The sequence below is a fragment of the Anarhichas minor genome, unplaced genomic scaffold (genome assembly GCF_050575085.1).
Source record: "Anarhichas minor isolate MPS153535 unplaced genomic scaffold, ASM5057508v1 ptg000074l, whole genome shotgun sequence".
Lineage (NCBI taxonomy): Eukaryota > Metazoa > Chordata > Actinopteri > Perciformes > Anarhichadidae > Anarhichas > Anarhichas minor.
In genome coordinates, this window is record NW_027466520.1 from 11488211 (window position 1) to 11509733 (window position 21523).

General features: G+C 42.2%; 1 protein-coding gene and 1 long non-coding RNA gene across 2 annotated transcripts; one reads left to right on the forward strand and one right to left on the reverse strand.

Annotated features, from left to right (window-relative positions):
- Positions 1 to 3082: 3082 nt before the first annotated feature.
- On the reverse strand, positions 3083 to 14845 carry LOC142937520 (uncharacterized). The gene is made up of 2 exons (XR_012949419.1): positions 14672 to 14845; positions 3083 to 3852 (listed from the first exon to the last, which is right to left on the reverse strand). It is a non-coding gene; the product is annotated as an uncharacterized LOC142937520 (long non-coding RNA).
- Positions 14846 to 14854: 9 nt separating this feature from the next.
- On the forward strand, positions 14855 to 21320 carry slc35b3 (solute carrier family 35 member B3). The gene is made up of 10 exons (XM_076080492.1): positions 14855 to 15116; positions 16051 to 16287; positions 16606 to 16727; positions 16843 to 16997; positions 18548 to 18655; positions 18817 to 18914; positions 19032 to 19124; positions 19365 to 19476; positions 19668 to 19737; positions 20305 to 21320. Exons 2-10 carry the CDS (start codon positions 16072 to 16074, stop codon positions 20453 to 20455), a joined length of 1125 nt encoding a protein of 374 aa, XP_075936607.1. The 5' UTR covers positions 14855 to 15116; positions 16051 to 16071; the 3' UTR covers positions 20456 to 21320.
- Positions 21321 to 21523: the final 203 nt, after the last annotated feature.

The following is a 21523-nucleotide window of genomic DNA, read 5'->3' on the forward strand; positions in this document are numbered from 1 at the left end:
GTGAGACCTCTGGGGTGAATCGAGCGGAGTAATATGCCAAAAAACTATTACAGGGGGAAACTATGGGAATAGACCCCTCTGGAGGAGAAAAAAGAAAAAAGAGAGAGAGAAGAGAGAATTGAGGAGCGGGATCAAGCCAAAGGGAACCATTTTGGCAGGTCAGGTTGTAATTGATTGTCAATGGAAATCTCTGTGGCAGGTTTGTCTTATCACATATTTTCATGTTTTTGCAGATTTCTTTCTGACGTAGAAGTGAGAGAGCATACCGTAAAAGACCTGAGAAAAGAGCAGGATTGGTTTTGAGCATGTTTCTTTTGTAATATGGTGTAAACTACTGGCTTGGAGAGCCTTTAGCAAAAGCAGCATCTGGCTTAATAAGCATGCAGAAGTTCCCAGGAAGTGCCATGGCATATTGAGTTACTTCTACGCGCTGGAAGAAGAAAAAAAAAAAAGGAGACTTTATGCAAATTCAAGTATGCCGTGGCAATTGTTATTCAGTTGTTTAGTCCAGCGGTTTAATTCGATTTGAGGGAAAACAGCGATGCCAAATTGTGTCTTTTGATAACATCGCTGCAATGATTGAGTTATGCGTTATTGCCTTTGTGAGTCTGAGTTTGGTCTGTTGCTCTGCAGTTTCAGGCTTTACCTGAGAGCAGCTCAAGCAGCAGGTCCAAAATCCTTTCATTTCCTTTGTAAACCACATGTCATGCTCTATATTAGGTGGATAAAGGACGTATGTGCCTTCATGTCTGCGCACCTTAGATCTGGCTGGAGATTTCACCCTCCCTCTTTTTCCTCCCCCTTCCTCCGCTATGTTTACTTTCCGACGGTCTCATCTTCACGTGTCTTCTTGTGTTGTTTTTTTTCCCCTTTACCCCTCTATTGCTTCCCTCTCTCCCTCCGTGTCTCCGTCCATCCCGCCAGGCTCTGCAGCGCCGGCCTCGGCCCATTCTTTGGGTAGCACAGGAAGTGAAACTGTAACACAGAGTTCACTGGTAATTGGCCACGGTCACGCTAACCAAACAGGAAGGAATCTGCAACTGATTAGAATTCTTCCTCCTGCAATAATAGTCCTCCCCTAACCCCCCCCCCCCCCCCCCCCCCCTTCACCCCCCTCCACCCCCACGAAATTAATTACATTCGGGGGTCTATTCCCACTATTGGTTTTCCTGTTTTGAAGCTGCATTATAGAGGGACAAATCCCAAGACAACACAGCCTAGCTGGTTTTTCAATTACAGACAGACGGGCCGAGGAAGCACAGGCAGGCATCCATCTATCCATCTCTTCATCCGGACGGAGAGCTACTGGCTGGTCAGATGAGTCCGCAAGTCAGACTGCTGAATAATCTCTTCGTGACTCTCTTTCTCTCTCTCACACACACACACACACACACACACACACACACACACACACACACACACACACACACACACACACACACACACACACACACACACACACACACACACACACACACACACACACACACACACACACACACACACACACACACACACACACAGATGTAAATACACGCAGACATAAACGGACCGCACTATCTCTGTAAAATGCTGTTCAGAATAAACTTTCCAAACAAACGTACCCTAATTGTTAATACTAACTATACTTAGTCTTAAAATAATCTTAGTTGTTCCTCCTCATTTCACCAAATGTAAGATACACAGTATTTGATCGGATTTAATAATAATATTGTCTCCACCATTCAGGCCTGTTGCTTCCAGGGCTCTTAGATTTGAGGAATTTATTCCAACAAAACCCCGAAGATCAACAAGACTTTAAATAATCTAAGAAAATTATAAACATCACTGTTGGCGTTTTCACATTCTGGGTTTACTCTAAAAAGAAGAATCTGGGATCAATCACCCCCCCCCCCCCCTTTTGAGACATTTAAACCAGCATTTCCTTTGTAGCTGTATTTGTATCATTTAGTATCTTAAATATCATTTTTACTGCTATTCTAAGATCTGTAAACAAAGAAGAACAAAGACACTTGTGCTTTGAATGAAAAAAAGTTTTGCAGATTTTATTTGCCTTTTTAAAGACCAAAGTCCAACAACATGTACGTTTGAAAATGTATGTGGTACCAACACAGTATGAATTGTATGTTAAACCACGACTGCGCGGTGCCAGCTGGCATCGATACCACAGGAAACCAGGGGGTCCACCATTTTACGGTCGGCTGCTGCAGAAATGTTCAAAAACAATCGGCTTGTGTGAACGCTGCCCACCTGAAATTGTTTTGATGTCGCATTTTGAACAAGTGTGTTGCTTGATGTGACATATTCATTCCACAAACGAGGTTAAGCACACAAGAACAGCGGGACACCGAAAGGTGCGCAGGCAACGTTTAAATGCTGTCGTGTTCCGCACCTTTCAAAATAAAATGAATATGAAAAATCATGGAGATGCATTTTCATCTCATCTTCACAGAGAGACACGGAGAGCCAGGGCTGCTTCAAAAATAAATGAATGCCTAACAATGTTTTTGATGTCCTATATTTAAATTTGTACGGTTACTTACATTACTCCTACTTCCCTGGTCTTGGAACTAATCCGATTGATATGGAAATGGGGTGCTCTGTTTCATGACAGAGTTGGGGAGAGGAGAGAGAGAGAGAGAGAGAGAGAGAGAGAGAGAGAGAGAGAGAGAGAGAGAGAATTCCCAGGTTCGCTCCTACTCAAAATGTGCTGAAAACAGATTTTCAGAATCCTTTGGCTTCATGGTATTGGTTATAGGGGATTACACGAAGCACTTAAAGCTCGACAATGAGCTGCTCTTTTCTACCGGGGAAAAAAAAAAAAGGTCCTTCATGCTGGACACATTCTCCACACTCGAGAGGTTAATCAGGAACAAATTAAGCCAATATTGTGATTGTGTCGGGCGCCTTTAACACATATAAGATTATATATAATGACAGTGAAATTTTAGATTTTTTTTTTGTAGATTTATGGCAGAGGTTGCTTTTTTTCCAGGTCTTGACAGAAAGTGAGTTATCATGAGGCATAGATTGTAATAAAAGAAATATACAAAACTCATGTAATATGTGGCAGTCACAATCATTATACATGCAAAACCTTCATTTATTAAATGAAATGTTACAACATGACAGGTAAATGTTGATTATTTTCTGCATTAAATACAGCCCTATATCTAAACTAGTATGTTGTCCGGTTTGTATCACTCAGAGCTGTGCAGACTCAACTCTTCTTTTTCAAACTTCAAACTTTTTTTAAATAATAAAATTAGATTTAGAATTAGCAATTTCGTTTTTTTAGGAAACATTAAAGTCTACATGTTGTTGTTACAAATCTTACTTATATTATATTTAGGGTATACGTTTTTTTTTTTTATAAAGAATGTAAACATTTTTAAATCAGTAAAAAATAAGGCTCAATAATGTTTTTTTAATTTGTTTTGGGGGTGAAATCAACATAGCTTCTGTATCAAACACATACAGGTTGAAGGACATAATTATCTTGATGAAACTAACTGAGGTAAAAAAAAAAAACAGTTTGTCATTACTGTCAAACTAACAGCAGTCTACAGCAGTGTTTCCTGAAGCTCAATAGCATAAATCACACATGTGGCGTGCGCATATATGCAACAGCACGTTGAAACCAGTGTCCCCGAGCTTCCTGCTCGCTACCCGGGCAAATCCTTATCTGCCACAAACTCCTCTTTTTTTTTTTTTTTTATCTTAAACAGCATTTAAAATCATCACTTACCAATTCCCTTCTTTAGCTGAACAGCCATTCAAGCGTGTGTTGTCTGTCATTGGGGTTGAAAATTGGGGAATGGGCTGGAAATTGGAACCACCGAGGATGCCGTCCTGGAAAAAGAGGAAATCAAAGTTAAATGAGATCATGCATGCCAAGAGAATGTTTAACCAAAGGGCAAAAAGGAAGCTGGAGATAACAGAGAAGAGAAAACCACTTAATGTTGTGTTACTGCAGTCTGTTTGGAATCGTGCATGCTTGTGCGTGTGTGTGTATGTATTTGGAGGGGAGAGGGGGTGTTACTCGTCAGTACACATTTAAACTGTCATCTTATGCATCTGTAAATGCACACGTTTGCGACTGCATCTGTAAATGTACAGACTTCAAGTAAATAAATCAGTGTTTATGTATTTGAGGATTTATGGATTCAAGAACGCATGCGTGTGTGTGTGTGTGTGTGTGTGTATGCATCCGAGCGTGTGTTTTTATAGCAACAAGGGAATGTGAACGTACAGCGCGTTGTGTGTGTGTGTGTGTGTGCAGGTGTGTGTGTGTGTGTGCAGGTGTGTGTGTGTGTGTGTGCAGGTGTGTGTGCAGGTGACGACGGGCCTCGCAAAGGCTCGTCCCATAATGCAGTGTGTCTCAAAGGTGTTTGAAGTGGTGCACCGCGAACAATTAATGGTGAGCCTGTGATTGCGCTGAGCCCCAGTGATGCAGATTTCTTATGACTAGTTCACTTCAAAAGACCGAACTCCTGCCCCACCCAGAGCGCATATGGTTAGATGACAGACAGGCGGGGGGGGGGGGGGGCATCATTTTTATAAATTAATATTTACCCTCCTAAAATATAAAAAAGGAATGTGTGATGAAAAAATTTTTGAAGAAATACTTGAATATCTGTCATTAAAAAATGAAATCTGACATTTGTTTAAAATGATGTTCATCAAGAGAAATAATCCTTCATCCAACATTGGCTTCTCAGCTGCCATCTAACATTTGCGTTTGTTTGCGCGGCTTCTTCTCTGATGAAAATCACCGCGCGAGTTGTCCATGACAGACGGGCCGGGACGGAGCATGTCTGGATTATGTTTATTTAATTTATCTGACCATTTATCCTCCCAGGTATTGTTGCCAGTGTGCGCTCTGTGTGCGTGAGCTGAAGAAGCAGAGTGATCATGAGAGTGAGATGACAGGAGCAACGTTTCCAGCTCATGAGCAGAGGTGAGAGTGCGCTGAGAGGGGAACATGCAGCCAGTCTGCACATGTCAAGGTCAGAAGTCCTTCCAAGGAATGAAGGGAGAGGTAGAGACAGATAGAGATCTCGTTCTCATGCGGCTCTGATGTGCTTCACTACAAAAGATCTGAGTCACAAAACCACCCCCCAGCCAATTAAAGCATTTTACACTACATACATTTACACCTAAATACTGCATTTGTTGATTGATATTGTCCATAACTTTCATTTAATGTGGCGTTGCTTTCCCACTGTGGTGTCTCTTGCAAATAGGTTTTTATAAACTCAGAGGACCCACCTAGTCTTAAAAAAAAAAGAAAAAAAAGAAGTTGTCAATTTCACACAGTGTGATGTCATGTGCACAGAATACCTGTGGGTGTGTGCCATCTATTCACTGAATCATTTGGCGCTGCTGCGCTTTATTTCTTAATTCTCATTGCCATGAAACACTTCAGAAAGAATATCAACCCAGAAGCGATATTTTCTGCAAGCAAAAACTAGTTCAAAGACATTTTTTTCTCCCCCCCCAATCCTCAACTTACTGTCCTGGCATCTCGTCAATTTTCAATTTGCAATGACTTTTACAAGATTTTTTTTTTCCTGACTTTGTAGCAACACCAAATTTATGAGACTTTTGGATTATTTAAAGAATTTGGGCTGGATAATTTATGTTATGACTCCTGTTGTTTCAACATTATGGGATGGTTGAGGTGTATATTCTGGACATATGACTGGCGTAACATTTTTTTTAAGGTACATTCATAAAGTCTATCTTTGTACACTATAACAGGTGTCAAAGTGGGTGAAAATGAGAAGCACATTCTCAAAATATGGCTGTTATTTTATTCTAATCTGGAGGTTATTTCTAGTGATAGGCGTGAACTTGGTGCAAACTGGCACACAGAAACTCCACGTGCTCAATGCATCGCTGACACTTAAAGAGAAAAAAGGTTTCACCTCGACAGTGCAAATCAGAAAAACCAGGCTGAAGACGGGAAATGGGAACGAGCGTGCGAGGTGTCCTTGGAGTAACCAAAACAACTGCGAGTCCAATTTCCTCCTTTGTCACTTTTTGTAGCTTTACACTCAACTGGAGAGCGAGCTGAGAAAAGAACGTGTTGTCGGTCCGACTAAAACACTGGCAGCTCTCCTGCCCGTGTGTAAAGCTGACATCCAGTTTCCTGAGTGAAGTCATTTCCTCAGTAGACGGTTTGCACAAACACAGGACTAATATCCGAGGGGGGGGAGGGGGGGGGGGGGGGGGGTTACAGGGCTGCTTGTCTTGAAGAAAAGGGCTGATGGCACAAACATTCACCTTTAAATTTAATTTCGCCCTTTTCGTCGACGGGCACAGATAAAGACATTCACTAGTCACGGTTAACTGGGAAAATATTATGATGAATGGACTTTTATTAGTATTTTCCCCCCCATTATTCATGACAATAACAACACAATGTCCTCTGACGGTAATGGTGCATGTGTGTGGATGCATCACTGGCAAAGGCAAGGGTACTTATTATGGAAACAGTGCTGTGATGAATGTGCCGGAGCAACTCAAACTTAATCTAAACTGCATTACATGTTGTTTTGAATATACCTCCCTGATATGCCTATCTTTAATGTACTATCAAGTGCAGGGAGCAGAATTGCTTTAGTCTCCAAATTCAGAGCGGCAGAGGGAGAAAGAGAGGGAGAGGCTTTAAAATACTGTCTGTGAGAAATGCAAAATTTATGAATACCCCCCTCACATCTCAGCTTGATTTATGTGAAATAATAATACACTATTTAATGCTTAAACATAGCTAGGAGCGATCCCTGGCTATCAAGATGTACAATGGAGTAATGGGGCTGGAAGACAAATCACCTTGTGGACTTGTGATGCTTATTTAAAGGTGCTCAGGCAGATATATTAAACTATATGTAATTGTACACTAACTCTGTGCTGTAGGCAGAGGCGGCAAACACAGGAGGAGGCCAGTCGTGATGCAGATGGAGTGGTGTAATCAATTTGACTCAAAGCATCAAGATCCGCGGCGGAGAGGAGGGAGAGAGACCCGGGGAGGACTCTTCGATCTGCTCTCCTGCCACCTTATTTAGGCTTTAGCCTCCATTCAAACACGCATCTGTACTTTTAAACAGTGTGAAAAACTTGTATCATTTATGGGATTAAAAAAAAAATAAATAAATACTTTCTGCTTGAGAAAAGACAAAAAAAATCCCACATTCATCTGGTTGAAAAGTTAATTCTCAAGCTCTATTTTTAGTGTGTCGGCTTAAAAAAAAAAAAAAAAAAAAAAAAAAAAAAGGAGGACCAGGCTCAAACGGAGCCAGTGGTCACACGGATTGTGATTTATGATTCGCTGATTGCCTCATTTAATTAAAGTAAATGGCAAAGCCAAAGCAAGGCCAAATTGTCCTGATCTGATGAATTGGCCGCCGTTTTACCACCAAAAGCAGGTAGGGTAAATAAACAGGGTAATTACAAATGGTAAATGAAGCCTCTGTGAGTGAGCCCTGTGGGCTGTGGGCGGCTCACCCAGGATGTACTGAAGAAGTGAACAACAGGCGTTCCCGTAACTTTCTTCTATCATCCTCCCTCTGTCTCTAAAGCCCGGCCCATGCCAAGAAAAACACGCTCGCATGCACACAGACACCTACGAGGTGCACATGCTCTCACATATTCGGTGACACACACAACCGCAGCTCCCCCACACACACACACACACACACCCCCCCTCCCACCCCACCCCGGTGCGTTCGTGTACAATTATAGCGACGGTGATCCACAGGTGTTGAATTCTTCTGGCAAGCCATAAAACATGATATGCATGATTTGTGCAGTCAGCCAGGTCTGTAATTTCATTCTCCTTTTCTTTCATTTTCCCCTTCCTGGGCCACACGATCCATTTTCCTGCTTTATGAGAGCGCAGACACCCAGAGAGACTTTCAGGATGATTACATGCCCCGTGCCATGGGGGGGTCTGAGGAGCCAACACGCCAGCCTAAGAGCCGTGTCAGACCCGGGTGAAAAACATCCATTTGAATAAAGGTTTGGAATATTTGAACCGCTCGAGGTGTGCGTCATTTATCCACCTACTCGCAGATCCTCAAGTGAAACAATCAACTGCTAATATTTGTTTTGTTTTTTATCCGCTCAAGCATCAATAAAAAAAAAAAAAGCATAAATTTGACCAGGTATGCAGCCTGCTGTCACACGCTGATTTAAGATCAGTGGTCCCTGCGAGCGTCTGGCAAAATGAATCGAGCGCACCTCACATGGCTCCTGTATTCGAGGCGATAGATACATATGCACACGGTGGGTCATGATGTCACAGCACGTGGGTCGGTCGGCTGGCAAGAGGACTGCCATGAACCTCCGGGGGGGAAAGTGAACAAACTCTGTCTGCTACTTTCACAGCGCTGCCTGAACGTGATCAGGGTGAGAGGAAGGTCCTGAGCTGTGGTGCGCTCGCATGCACACACACACACACACACACACACACACACACACACACACACACACACACACACAGGGTTATATTTTCCCACATGCACACCTACAGTGTAAACGCCAAAGGAGGGAAACTAAAAATTGAGTTTGTACATATTAAAACTGAGTCATTATAATAATCTGATCCGAGATTCACATAAACGTATTTCTTATATTACTTCATAGCCAGTTACCATGGCTTGCCATTATCATGAATATAATGTTAATATCTATGTAAATAACTACCTCTCATGGATTTAAGATGAGGCTATGTTAGTTATTGGGTGCATACGGATGAATGCAAGTGAAAAGCTAAATAGGCCACAGAGCAGAATCTTTGCATACAGCACAATCTTGTTGTTTTTCGCAAACCTGTCAACGGAGGGAACTCCTCCAGCTCCAATTCACCAGTAAATAATATTCAGACGTAAACCACAGCATTAATCCTGGTGTGTGATTGACATTTTGTATCTGTGACAATACTCCAAATAATTAAAAACAGAATTCTTGAAAGGTAATGGCTTCTCGAATCCATTAAGTAGTTAAAGGTTATGAGAAAAAAAAAAAAAAAAAAAAAAAAGGATTATTGCTCACAGCAAAACTCCTAATTAAACGAGACTACGTAATTTGTTTCTCAATCCCTTTCACTTCATAAGCACAGCGCAGGTTAAATGAACGGGCAATGAAACATGTGTGTCATTTACCGTCACTCTGAGGAGACAACAACCAATCTTTTTTCTTTCTTTTTTTTTTTTGTGTATTAGTGCAAAAGCGAGTATGGTAGATTGGATAAGCAGACACACAATTCCTGCTAAATTGTTTGTTTAATTACTTTTTTCTTTCCTTTTCTTGTGAGCACACTTCCAAAGAGAGATGCTTCCCCCTCCTGGCTGCTCATAAGAAAGCCAAAGACTCCCCCGGTCTCCTGTGGCTGCCCTCGGTGCCACCGTGCACTCTGCTGTTGCTGCTGCTTGTGACCTGTGTGCGGATTCACACGTTAACACATCTACGCGCAGAAACATTAGACAGTCCACTCAGTTACTGGCTTTTAGTTCACTGTAAAGTTTGTTTGAGTTTGCACTGATGCTTTTCTGATTCCTCATTTGACTTTTCTTTTTTTTTTTAAAGATTATGAGATGCTATATTAATGTATTCTTGGACATTTACAAAGAGCTATAAATAGGGCTTGGGCTCGGCTGCAGTGATTTGGTGCATTGGTGGACCTTCAATGTATGTCTCTCTCTCCCTTTCCTGTCTGTCTCTACACTTTCAAATAATAAATAATATAAACTACAGCACAGCTTTGAATCCTGCTAGAATATTGCAGTTGTTAAAGTGTAGTTAAGTACTGTATGTATAGCTACGGTTCTGATAAGACACTTCTTAATGGGTCAACCGTATTAGCTGTCGAACCAAGAGCAATAGAGCAACAGTGCCATGCCTCAACTTTCTCGACTTTCATACAAATTGAATTCACGTAAACTAAAAAAAACACTAAACTAAAAATAATTCTTCTAAAAACACGACTGCGTCTAACTATCATTTCATTATCGATGAATTTGTCGAGTGTCTTTATGAATGGCCTATGACATGGTGGGGAAAGAAAAGTAATAAAATGCACATCGCAACTACCCAAAGCCTTAGTTGACATATTCAAACAGCTTGTTTTGTCCAACCAACAGCCCAAAACTCTAAATGTATCAGTTAACTATCGTAGAAGACGAAGTAAACTCGCAAACATTCACATTTGACGTGCTGGAGCCAACACATGTTTTGCTTTAAAAATGATCTAAATTACTATTCCGTTATCAGAATTGTTGCCAGTTCCTATTCTGTCAATTAGTCAATTACCCAGCTTATCATTACAGCTCTAATAAAAAAAACATGGAAACCAGGGTTGAATTAATTCACTTGCAATACAGCAAATACAGCAAAATGAATTATAGCAAAGTGTTCTTATAAAGCTGCTTCTGCAGTTTCAGGTGCTGTTTTGAATTGAATGGACTGTTTACTGAATGCCAATTGACTCCCAGCCCTGATACGCAGCCCTGCTCTCACGGTAAAGGCATATTAAATGGTGAATCTAAGAGGCCGTGCACCTCTTGCCCTCCGATGACAGAGAACAGATGATCTGAATTTCAAACGTCCACAGCCTCCGTGAACCGGTCTGTGTCTGCTCTCTGGTCACTGGCAGAGGGAATGGAGGGGAAAATGAGATGGGGGGGGGCGTGAGATGAGGGGGGGGGGGGGGGGGGGCGTATGAGCAGCAAGCCTAGCAGATCAAAGAAAATAACATGGGAGAGGATATGAGTGCTTTGAGAAGTAATATAGCCGAGATAGCATCTGTTTTCCGTAGCATGCAGGAGGCTTGAGACGAGCCCAGGAAAAAGACAACGGAGAGCGGGTGCACTTTAGCCGAGGATAAACCAAACACAAATGGGTTATTAAGAAGCCCTCAATGTAATATCTGGCTGACATTAAAGTGTCTCGTCCTGACCTGGTCCACTGCTGGGGATGGGGGGGGGGGGGGGGGGGGGGGGTTATGATGCTAATGTTGAATAAATAATATGAGGGATCATTATAAGGGAGTGTTTATAATAAAGAAGAAACAACAGTAATGTTATCTCCAGGGCCTTGCTGGAGAGTTCACTAAACCCCAAGAAGTCCCGTTCTGCAACGAAAAGCTCCAAAACAAACATGTTAGATGCCTGTTAATGATTAAAAGTAGGCATTGATAGTATTTCCTGAGTCTCATCTCTACACTGACCAGAATTTAAATAGGTTTTAATGAGGAGGGAATGGAGGTGATGGCTAAAACCCGTTTATTATGTGCGTTCAGGTCTTATAGCAGCCTTAGTTAATCACACAAAATCATATTTAACCCAGTTTGAACTTTAAAATGTACATCCCTCTCTGCTTATATTTTCATAAAGAGATACTGTGGGACAAGTTTAAATTCCACAAATGTTCAAATTCTGAGACAAAAACTCTGTGCAGGACACTCACCCAGTTGTCTTTTTTCATTTCTGAGGTCCGTATAGTATATCAAAACCATTCATGGGTCGCGCTCCCATATGAGCTTCCTGAAGATTGAATAATGTCCTTCCTGATCCGCGCTGCAAGAGGCCATATTGGATCCAGATTTCACTGGTTCAAAAGTCATTTCATTCCCCTTCATTTCTCCCCCTCTCTCCCTCTCCCAGTCTCTCTCTCTCCGCTTTATTTCTCTCCGTCTCTCTCAAGCCTTCTCTCTGTCTGCTTTATTTATTGCAGGTCCAGTGCTGTGGTACAAAGCCATTACCCGCGCATATGTACCTTTTTGAATAATCAATAAATAATTATTTTATTATTTAATAGGATCGTATGGGAAAAGGAAATGGGTTTTATTACATAAATCCATCACGTGTGATGAATGGGCACACTTGTAAAGCTGGACGTGGGAGATGGGGAAAAGTGGTTCGGACGGGCCTGCGCCTGCGCCCAACTGCCTCTCTGAGCACTTTCTCCATGCGAGGTTGTAAATATGACATTTTTGTCTCTTTGGGACTGTCAATTGGAGTGCAAAGAGGGACTGGGGGAAGGGGATTGTAAATTCAGAGAGATTAATTAACCTTTTACATTTGCGATTCAGCCCTGCATCTTTTTCTGTATATTGTGACCCCTGTGAGCAGAGGGGTGAGGGACCTGGCCGCAGACGTCCCATTCCAAATGAGTTATTAACAGAATTTTTTGAATAGATGGAAAAATTGTAGCCTGGCCATTTAGTGTCATAAAGGCCGGGTTGGCGAGCAGGCAGGGGCCTCCCAGGGACAGGAGGCAATACCATTACAATCAAATCTGAGATGGAAGAGGGATTGAGCTGTCCATTCTGAATTTTTATATTGTCAGAGGGGCCGGGGAGGAAATAATGCCATCCTGGAGTGTATTAACCTCTGGCTGGGGAAAGAGGACAGGGGTGGGGAGGGGAGGGAGAGAGAGAGAGAGAAACAAGCCAGGCAGAGGGAGGGATTTTAGATTGGACAACAGGGAGAAAGGAAAGCAGGAAGAGGGAGGAGAGGAATGAAGGTGCCAGAAGAGAGTTCCGTGCCTTATGCTGGGGAAGCAAAAGAGGGAGAGACAGGGATATGAGATGGACGAGAGACAGAGCCAGAACAGAAGTGGGGAAAGTAGGCAATAATGCAATAAGGATTTAGAGAGAAAGTAGTGTTGGGGGAGAAAAGCATATATGGACATGACTACCAGGGGGAGATAGGAAGAGAGTTGATGGGAAAGTAAAGGGAAGTCTGGAAGGAACTAGGGAAAGACATGGAAGGAGGAGAGGAAGGAGGCAAGGTGGAGAAGTTGTAGGGAGTGATGGAATTTGGACAATAGAAAATCGTTTTGAGCTACAAAGCTGCTCTAGAGTGTACAACTAGCCACAATGTTAAGATGATACATGAACACCGTAATCATCATATTATGCTGATGTTCAATGCAACTTCTTTACACTTCCTTTCACTTCATTACTAACAGGCAGGTTTGGCTGTGGCTTCACACAAAGGCACTTTAAGTTTCAGATTGTTTACCGAGTACCTACCACAAAGTAAAAAATCCTACATTACAAATTAAAGTCCCGCATTCAAAATGGAGTGAAAGTACAGTCATGTTCACTGCAAAATGTACTTAATGTATCAAACATAAAAGCAGAATGGAGCAGAGGTGTCATATTTTATATGGAATTGACACGAGAGGGCGGAGTACAACCGAATGCTGAATAAGACATTTTTAGGGAACCAAAAAGGTTATATTTAACTTTCATGAAGTGAAAACACACTGTGAAAGGCTTAAAGTTAAAACAAGAAGCATGACGAAAACACGGACAACTACCAGACCAGACAACGTCCTGGAAGCCACCTGTCAATCACAAGGTTAGCCACGCCCTAAAGCATACCCTGTATTATCGTCTATTGTACTCTAAATGGGACCAAAAGTTACTAAATCAACATCATGCTGTATTCAAGAAGACTTGACACTAGCGATTGAGACAATAAACTCATGTTTACAATGTTTAAATCAAGTGAGAATCATTTTCTCATAGACTTCTATACAATCAGACCAGAGGAGTCGCCCCCTGATGGCCATTTGATAGAATGCAAGTTTAAGGCCCTTACGAATTGGCTTCACTTTTCGGACCGGATTCCGATATCTGAACGTGCATAGCGGCCGATACAGAGTACTGATCCAATACCGGTGCGTTTAAAAACAAAGTCAAACAAGTCATAATTCCCTCTCTAATATATTTTTTATATTGCTATCAAAACATATCCCTCAAACAACTGGATTTACTCAAATTTCTCGCCAACAACCAAATTGTACAAGATTGCATTTCAGCACGTCATGATAACTTTATAATTGACCTTCCCCAATACTCATTTTTACTCCATGAACCTTGAACGTATCATAATGTAACTCAATAGAACCTCTGTTAACAGCTGTTAGCTGTCCCAAGCGAGACTGTGCTGCTAATGTTCTCCAACAACTCCACATGTCACAAGCAATAGCCCATCAACACCACTGAAGGCTAATCTAATTTGTATGTATATTGGTTGCAAAATATCGGTTTGGTCTCCTTGATTACTAATAATTGGTATCAGCCCTGAAAAATACACATCAGTCACTGCTGATAACTTACTGAATATGTCTGCAGCAATTCAATGTTGTGGCCGGTCTAGAAGGATCTTATTTTATATAATACATTTTGATAGTTAAACTTATGACATATCTATTTAGTCTAAATCCTAATGTGCTAACGTTGACAACGGTACTTTCATAAAAAGTATGAATTTTCCTTTTTAAATGTGTTTGAATAAAAGTTTAAAGTAACATAATGTTGAAATACTTAAAGTACAAGTGACTCAAAGTTGTAGAAGTACAGTATTTGAGTAAATGCACTAGTTACTTTCTACCATTGGGGGTTTCCCTCAGGCTTCTGATTTAGAGTTCACGTTATCAATTTGACTGTCGAATAAATGGGCATTATTTTTATTTATTTTAGGAGAAATAGGATATCATCCATAAATTGATACTATCCAAAACAATATATGTGCAGGAAAGAAAAACATGCGTCACGAGGAGTATCAAGGGAGGACTCTATGTTGCTAATCTGGACAAACTAGTAAAACGTGTATGTGCGCAGGTGGACGTGTACGACTGGAGGCAGCGAGCTCACCTTGCAACTCTGATGGGTCCTTCTAAACAGGTAACACGTGCAGCGTCTGACGTTCAACTAAAAACATGCACTTTTCCGCTGTTGGTGGCGCAGGCTAATACAATTTTACAGATTTAAGACTGAATTTAATGCTGGACCGATGATGTGTTGCGATATCACCTGCGACAGGGTAGAGCTACGTAGCCCTATAGCGTCACAGGTCAGAGGTCAGAGCGGAGCGGAAGTTGTTGGCTGCTCCTGCTCCCGCAGCCGAAACAGTCCGCTTTTAGCAGGCTAACACGCATCCCAACGTGTCCTGGCTCTTTGTCACTGTAAAAGAAAAATATGGAAACGCTCGAAATGTGCGAAAGAAGAAGACGACACGTCCAGGGAAATGATTGTCACCGGCATCGCGTCTGAAGAAGCGGATAAGCTAGCGTAAAGAAACCCGGAAGTGTTGTTGAAGGTAACAAGCCTGCTACCGTAGCTTGCCTGTAATGTTGAGAAATCAGCGCCAGGAATCAAATAAATCGCCGATGCAAACCGCCTCATAAAATGACTGTGGTTGTGAGGATTACCACTCGTCTGTGGATGCCTAATCTGTGCTAACTAGTCAAAGGAAAACTTCCACTTAAATCGTTAGCAACCGGCTACTTCATGTAGCCCAGCTAACGTTACCGGCTATCATACTTTTTCTAAACACATGCTGTATGTATTCAATTTATATATCACGCTACACATCTACAACTAGGCGGGTGTTGAGTTGAATGTGATGCGGTGGTTTGGGGTCTTGATGAGTGTAGGCTGTGTTTAGTAACGTTATAACAAAAAAGATCAGCAGAAAAACACATTTTCATGTTTTAGAATGAAAATCAGCATATCATGTTATAAGTGCTTAAATAAAAGGCTTTTAATGGATACATGACGTGTGATGCAGCAGCAGTTTGAGCATGAATGCTAGTGGGTGCTCAACAGATGTGTTAAAGCCTGCTCAGTGTTTTTATAGTGTCACAAAGTCTGTCTGGATCACTGAATGTTCACTTCTTTGCATAACATGATCCACAACAGCCATTCAAATAACACAGAAAGTGACATCACCTGTACATCTAATTCTGGCACCATTCCTTTGGTGCAACAAGTTGATCTGGTGTTACTTCATACAACACTTTCACTATGGTTATATTTTTTACTGCGACCCTGAGAATGGTCACTATCTTAGCAGAGCTCTTAGCTGAGATGGTGAAAGTTTGTCTCAGCCATCATTTAGTTTTATTTTGGTAATCAACAAGAATGCTGTGATGCCTCTTTGAACTTCTCTATGCGCTGTGCTTAACGCTTAGGAAGAAGTAAATTATTTCCTTTTTTGATCATTGCCTAAATCTCTCTATATGTTCCCGCAGCTCCCAGCAGCCACGGACACAATGAGTGCCAAATATGGCCTGGTGAGCTACAACAGTTCCCGGAAGCACATTTCGATCTCCATCCCGTCGTCCACGGAGGTGATGTCGCCCCACATCAAGTCTGTGGAGGAGCTGAGGGTCCTGGGAATCAACCTGAGCAGCTTCAGTCCCCCCACGCAGTTCATGATCTGTGTGGCCGGAGTCTTCGTCTTTTACCTCATCTATGGATACCTGCAGGTAACACGGGGAGAAAGGCCATCTGAGCACACAAGCATATGACTGTTACAGTGGAAGAATAGGGCTGTGGTGGAGGCTCTGTGTGTCTATTTGCATGTACAGATGCAAAAGACGGGCAAATTTAGTCTCCCCAAAGTGTGTTTACGTGTACTGATTTATTAGATGTCGCTGTCTCTATAATTGGAAAATGACAATGCCGGTACTGATTGCACATAAGACAACCCATGTGACAAATAAATACAGTTTGCGTTCCAAGAGATGGGCTTCAGAAAGCTACCGGTACCTGCTTTGTGATTGTTTATTTGGCCCTCCATCCAGGAGTTGATATTTTCCGTGGAAGGATTCAAGCCTTTTGGTTGGTACCTCACTCTGGTCCAGTTCGGCTTCTACTCCGTGTTTGGACTAGTGGAGCTTCAGCTCACGCAGGACAAACGCAGAAGGTGAATGAAAGACTCTACTCACTATAATTCACATTAAATCTTTAGATGGTGTTTTTGTTAAACCGACACATCTGTTTTAAAAATCTGTCTCTCAACTACTTTATATATCTTCCAGGATACCGGGGAAGACCTATATGATCATAGCGTTTCTAACAGTGGGCACTATGGGCCTGTCCAACACCTCCCTCGGCTACTTGAACTACCCTACACAGGTCATCTTTAAGTGCTGTAAACTCATCCCTGTCATGATCGGAGGAGTGTTTATACAAGGTAAGCTGATTCTACTCTATCTGTATTTATACACAGATGTTACAGATGCAGCTATATGTTTACTTGTGCTGGTGGTTTTTGTTTTTTTCTAGACAATATTTAGCTCCTTCACAATATGTGATTGATATGTAGGGCTCTGTGGATGTGGCTCTAAACCTCTTTAATCCTCTCTATGAAATTATTTGATCTGCTCTTAAATTCTGGGGTTTGAAGTTCTCTGTTATATTTGTTGTTTAAACGAGGCTTGTCGATCAGAGCGTTAACGCTGAGTTGGCTTTGTCGAACAGCTTGAACCTGAATTAACAGTTTAAATTAACTGAAGTTCAGGTCCAGGGTTCCTGCTTTCTGTCAGACCGAGATTTTTAATTGTGATCAGTTGGCAAACACACCAATTAGTATTTTTTTCCATCATTAATACAAACTCTTAAACTCTAAATGTGAATTCATCGCAAATTTGTAAAGTCACAAAGATGACGATTGGACTGTTGTTCAAAAACATCAGAAATTTGATTTTTCTCTCTGAACTAAAAAAAAAATCTAGAGGAATGTCTGAATATAAAGGTGACATTATTACTTAGAGAGAAAAAAAATACACATTTTCTTTATTGAACTTTACTAACAATTCAAACATAGTCATCAGTCAGGAGAGGGAACATCTTACGCCTCATTTCAGTCATCTCACACGTTTCCTTTGAAGGGATGACCACCTTTCAACGTTGGGTACCTCCTTTTTCATCCACGTCTGTTGTTTTCGGTTGTCAGAGCTCAGTCGGCTGCACTACTTCTGTCCGTCCTTTCATCCTCACACCGGCCCACTCAAGGTTCTGCGTCCTCAACGTCAGACAGGTTTTGCGTATTTTTTTATATTTTTTAGCCTTCTTGCGTCTCTCTGGGTGGATAGATGTGAGGACCAGGGTCCCTCAAGGGGTCGAGTGGAAAACAGAATTTATTCACTTAGAATGCAAAGAGGAAAGAAAGTGGGAGCGAGGGGATGGATGAAGGGAGGGGTGTGGGGTTGCATCTGATGTGAGGCCCTTCAAAGGGGAGTCAGGGAATCAAAGCCGACCACGGTCGACCTGATGCTGCGTCCCCTTGTCAACCTCAAGGCATCTATCCGTCAAACAGTTTTTTGGAAGACTCCTTCATCCTGTTGTTTTTTTGTCCAAACTTTTGCTTTTTTTTTTTTGTGTATTGTTACAGGCACAGCCTCAGCTCCAACTTCCAATTGTCAAGAATACCCAATGTAAAAACTTTAAGTTACTTTTTTTTTATCCAGTGTCCAATGTCAACTTCTTTTATTTTGAAAAGAGGTCGGTCATCTTTTGAAGATTCCTTTGCAAGCCAAGCTCGAGGCGATGTCTCAGATTGGTGTCTCCGTGTTTGTGACGTTGTAAAAAAAAAAAAAAAAAAAAAGCTTCTGGAAGTTTTACCGCTTAATCTCTAAAACTTCTTCCTTGTTTTCCCAAAATGTGATTTTAGGAGATTTTCAGAAGTCGAGGTTTCTCATTCGCAGTTCAGAATTTGACGTGCAAAATGGTTTTGTGTTCCAGGTAAACGCTATAATGTGGCTGATGTGTCTGCTGCTCTCTGCATGAGTCTGGGTCTCATATGGTTCACGTTAGCAGACAGCAAAGTGGCCCCCAGCTTCAACGCCACAGGTAACTAACGTCTTTGTCTGCTCTAAAAGATGCGTGTGGCATAAGAAGTGTGGAGTAGCTCATCTCTCTGTAACTTACGCTAAAATACATCACGCGCTTGTGTGTTTCGGATATCCGCGCTCTTAGTTTTGTGTGTTTTAATGCGCGTTTGTGGCACACAGGTGTTCTCCTCATCTCCCTGGCACTGTGTGCAGACGCCGCCATCGGAAACGTGCAGGAGAAAGCCATGAAACTCCACAACGGCTCCAACTCTGAAATGGTACCCTGTTTTACATAACAATGTACATAAGTCTGTCTGAAATGTGGTAACTGTTGTTATTCTGTGTGTGATGTCACTGACTGGTCACTGACTGGTCACATGCGGTTGCGTTGACAGGTGCTGTACTCGTACTCCATCGGCTTTGTCTACATCCTGACGGGCCTGCTCTGCGTAGGTGGACTCGGGCCAGCGGCGGCATTCTGCTCAGAAGTGAGTATAGCTCAAGACAATAGGACTACATGCGTTATGCTGCAGACGCGTTGCCAACGTCAAATCTTCTCTTTAAGATACGCAGATTATTCACTTCTTATTTATAGGCAGCTGCTTTTTTAAATTTAGGCCGTTTATACTCACGAGACGCTTTCTTTGCTTCCTGTAAGTCCCGATGTTATTGCAGCTTTTTAGTTCTGTTTCCATGTCTCAATAGTTATCTGTTCTCCTCCCTCGCAGCATCCCGTGAAGACGTACGGTTATGCATTCTTCTTCTCCCTCACGGGTTATTTTGGCATCTCCTTCGTGCTCGCCTTGATCAAGCTCTTTGGCGCCCTGGTTGCAGTCACAGGTCAGAGCCGCAAGTTTGTCAAATCTGCTCTAATCTTCATTCTGGGATAATGTGACCAGGAATTGATTTGTAATTTGATCTAAGACAGAGAATTGAGTCATCATTTATATTTTCAAAAACCACAATCGATATCACATCTGTTGAGCTTTTATTTCTTGTTTGTAATTAAATGTTTTTTTCCTCCTTTGCAGTGACCACCGGGAGAAAGGCCATGACTATCGTACTTTCCTTCATGTTCTTCGCAAAACCTTTCACTTTTCAGTAAGTCCGGTCACCTTTTTGGCTTTGATCAGTTTTCTCCTAGTTTAGAGAAAGTCTACACTGGCCTCTCCCCTTTTGACTACTCAAACTTGAGTGTGCTCCCCCACCCCTGGTTTTCATGTCCTCAGTCCATTTTCAGAACCTCGCCTGCTCCACCGCTCTTTTTCTCCTTGTTCTTCACTCCCGCTCGCCCTCCAACTCCTCTGTGCTGTCAAAGGGGTCTCGTTCTCTGCTCTACCTCTCCTGCTCTTTTGTCTGTTGTAACTTTCTACACACACACACACACACACACACACTACACACAAAAGAACTTGTGCATCTTTTGCCAACTTCATTCTCCCTCCAGCTGGTGTGCTGGACTCACAGTCCCCTTTCACTGCAGCAGTTTACACTTTTTAAACCAGAATACTTTATTATCAGTATCTGCCTCTCCATGGCTTGTTGAACTCTGCTCTACTTCACACTGTATATCCAGTTGTTGTATTAGCTTTAATTAGCATCTGCTGATGTTCGCACATGGCGGTCCTTTAAAAAAAATGTCTCACCTTTCCATGTCTCCCTCGTCAGGTACATCTGGGGCGGCCTTCTGGTGCTCTTCGGCATCTTCTTGAATGTTTACAGTAAAAACAGAGAGAAGATGAAGCTCCCCTCCATCAACGACCTTCGGGGCTGGCTGCTGACTGGAAAGAAAGTCCGATTTCTCTCCCAAAACGTATAGGAGGCACCCACGGGCGTAGCGGAGGTCCTGCACTGGCAGACCGTCTTGTCTGTTCAGATGTAGAGTTGGCCCGCCCGTCTCAGCGTGCGGAAGCACGTGTCTGAGCAGGCGAGCCACATCAACATTGAGCCAAGGATGGGAATAGAAGGTGTGGCCAGCAATCAGCCTGGAAAAACTGCTGACACACAATTAAACTAGGTCTGGTGACGGAGCCGCTGTATCTCATCTCTATGTACCACTACACCACTGGTGTAGAACCGCCTGAAACTACTCAAACTCTCTGCAGCAAACTGAAGGAACGGGCTATTTTTGTAACAATGGGATCAATGCTAGTGGGCTCTTTTTAAAGCAATGCTTCAGAGCCCCCCGCACACAAACATTCCCAACATGGAGGACGACACTGAGGACTTTTCTAGAGGGAAGCCGGCGCCTTAGTTAACCAAATGGCAGAGTTTTGCACTGGAAACGACTTCTTCGCGTAAATGAGTGGTTTGAGGAATGTTGGAAGGAAAGAGTACAGAGCGAGATGCTGTCCTGTCATGACTGAAGTGAAAGTGACATATTGATTAATAAAAAGGCATATTTGCCCCCCCCCCCCCCCATGTGCCAGAAATAGGGAACTTTGTTTTCCATAATCATTGTCTCGATGAAAGTGGCTTTTGTTTTCATAGTTTATCGGTAATTTATATCTGGTTGTGCCCTAATTCGTGAAAAATGTGTGATCATGTGGTTACATTTTGGGGAATATGGAGACATTTGCTCCAGTGTACATCAAAGAAATTGCCCTAATTTGCTATCCATGTGTTTGGGTGAAAGGGTACTACTCCTTTTTTTTCACATTAAAAATAAAAAAACTGAAACAATTCTCTCAAAGTCCAGTGTTTTTATAAATATATATATATATGTGTGTGTGTGTGTGTGTGTTCCTCAGTTGCATAGCTTGAGAGAAGAGTTGAAATGTTGCCAAACTGTGTTTGTGTGTGTGTGTTTATCCATCCAGTGGCCTTGGGCATGTTTGATTAGGAGTCCTGAAAAAAGATAGCACTGCTAGACAGAAATTAAACAGCA

Coding starts and splice junctions, on each gene's coding strand:
- slc35b3 (XM_076080492.1), top strand. CDS start 16,072: ATGAGTGCCAAATATGGCCTGGTGAGCTACAACAGTTCCCGGAAGCAC. Junction 16,728..16,842: donor ACGCAGGACAAACGCAGAAG/GTGAATGAAAGA, acceptor TATATCTTCCAG/GATACCGGGGAAGACCTATA. Junction 19,125..19,364: donor CGGCGGCATTCTGCTCAGAA/GTGAGTATAGCT, acceptor CCTCCCTCGCAG/CATCCCGTGAAGACGTACGG.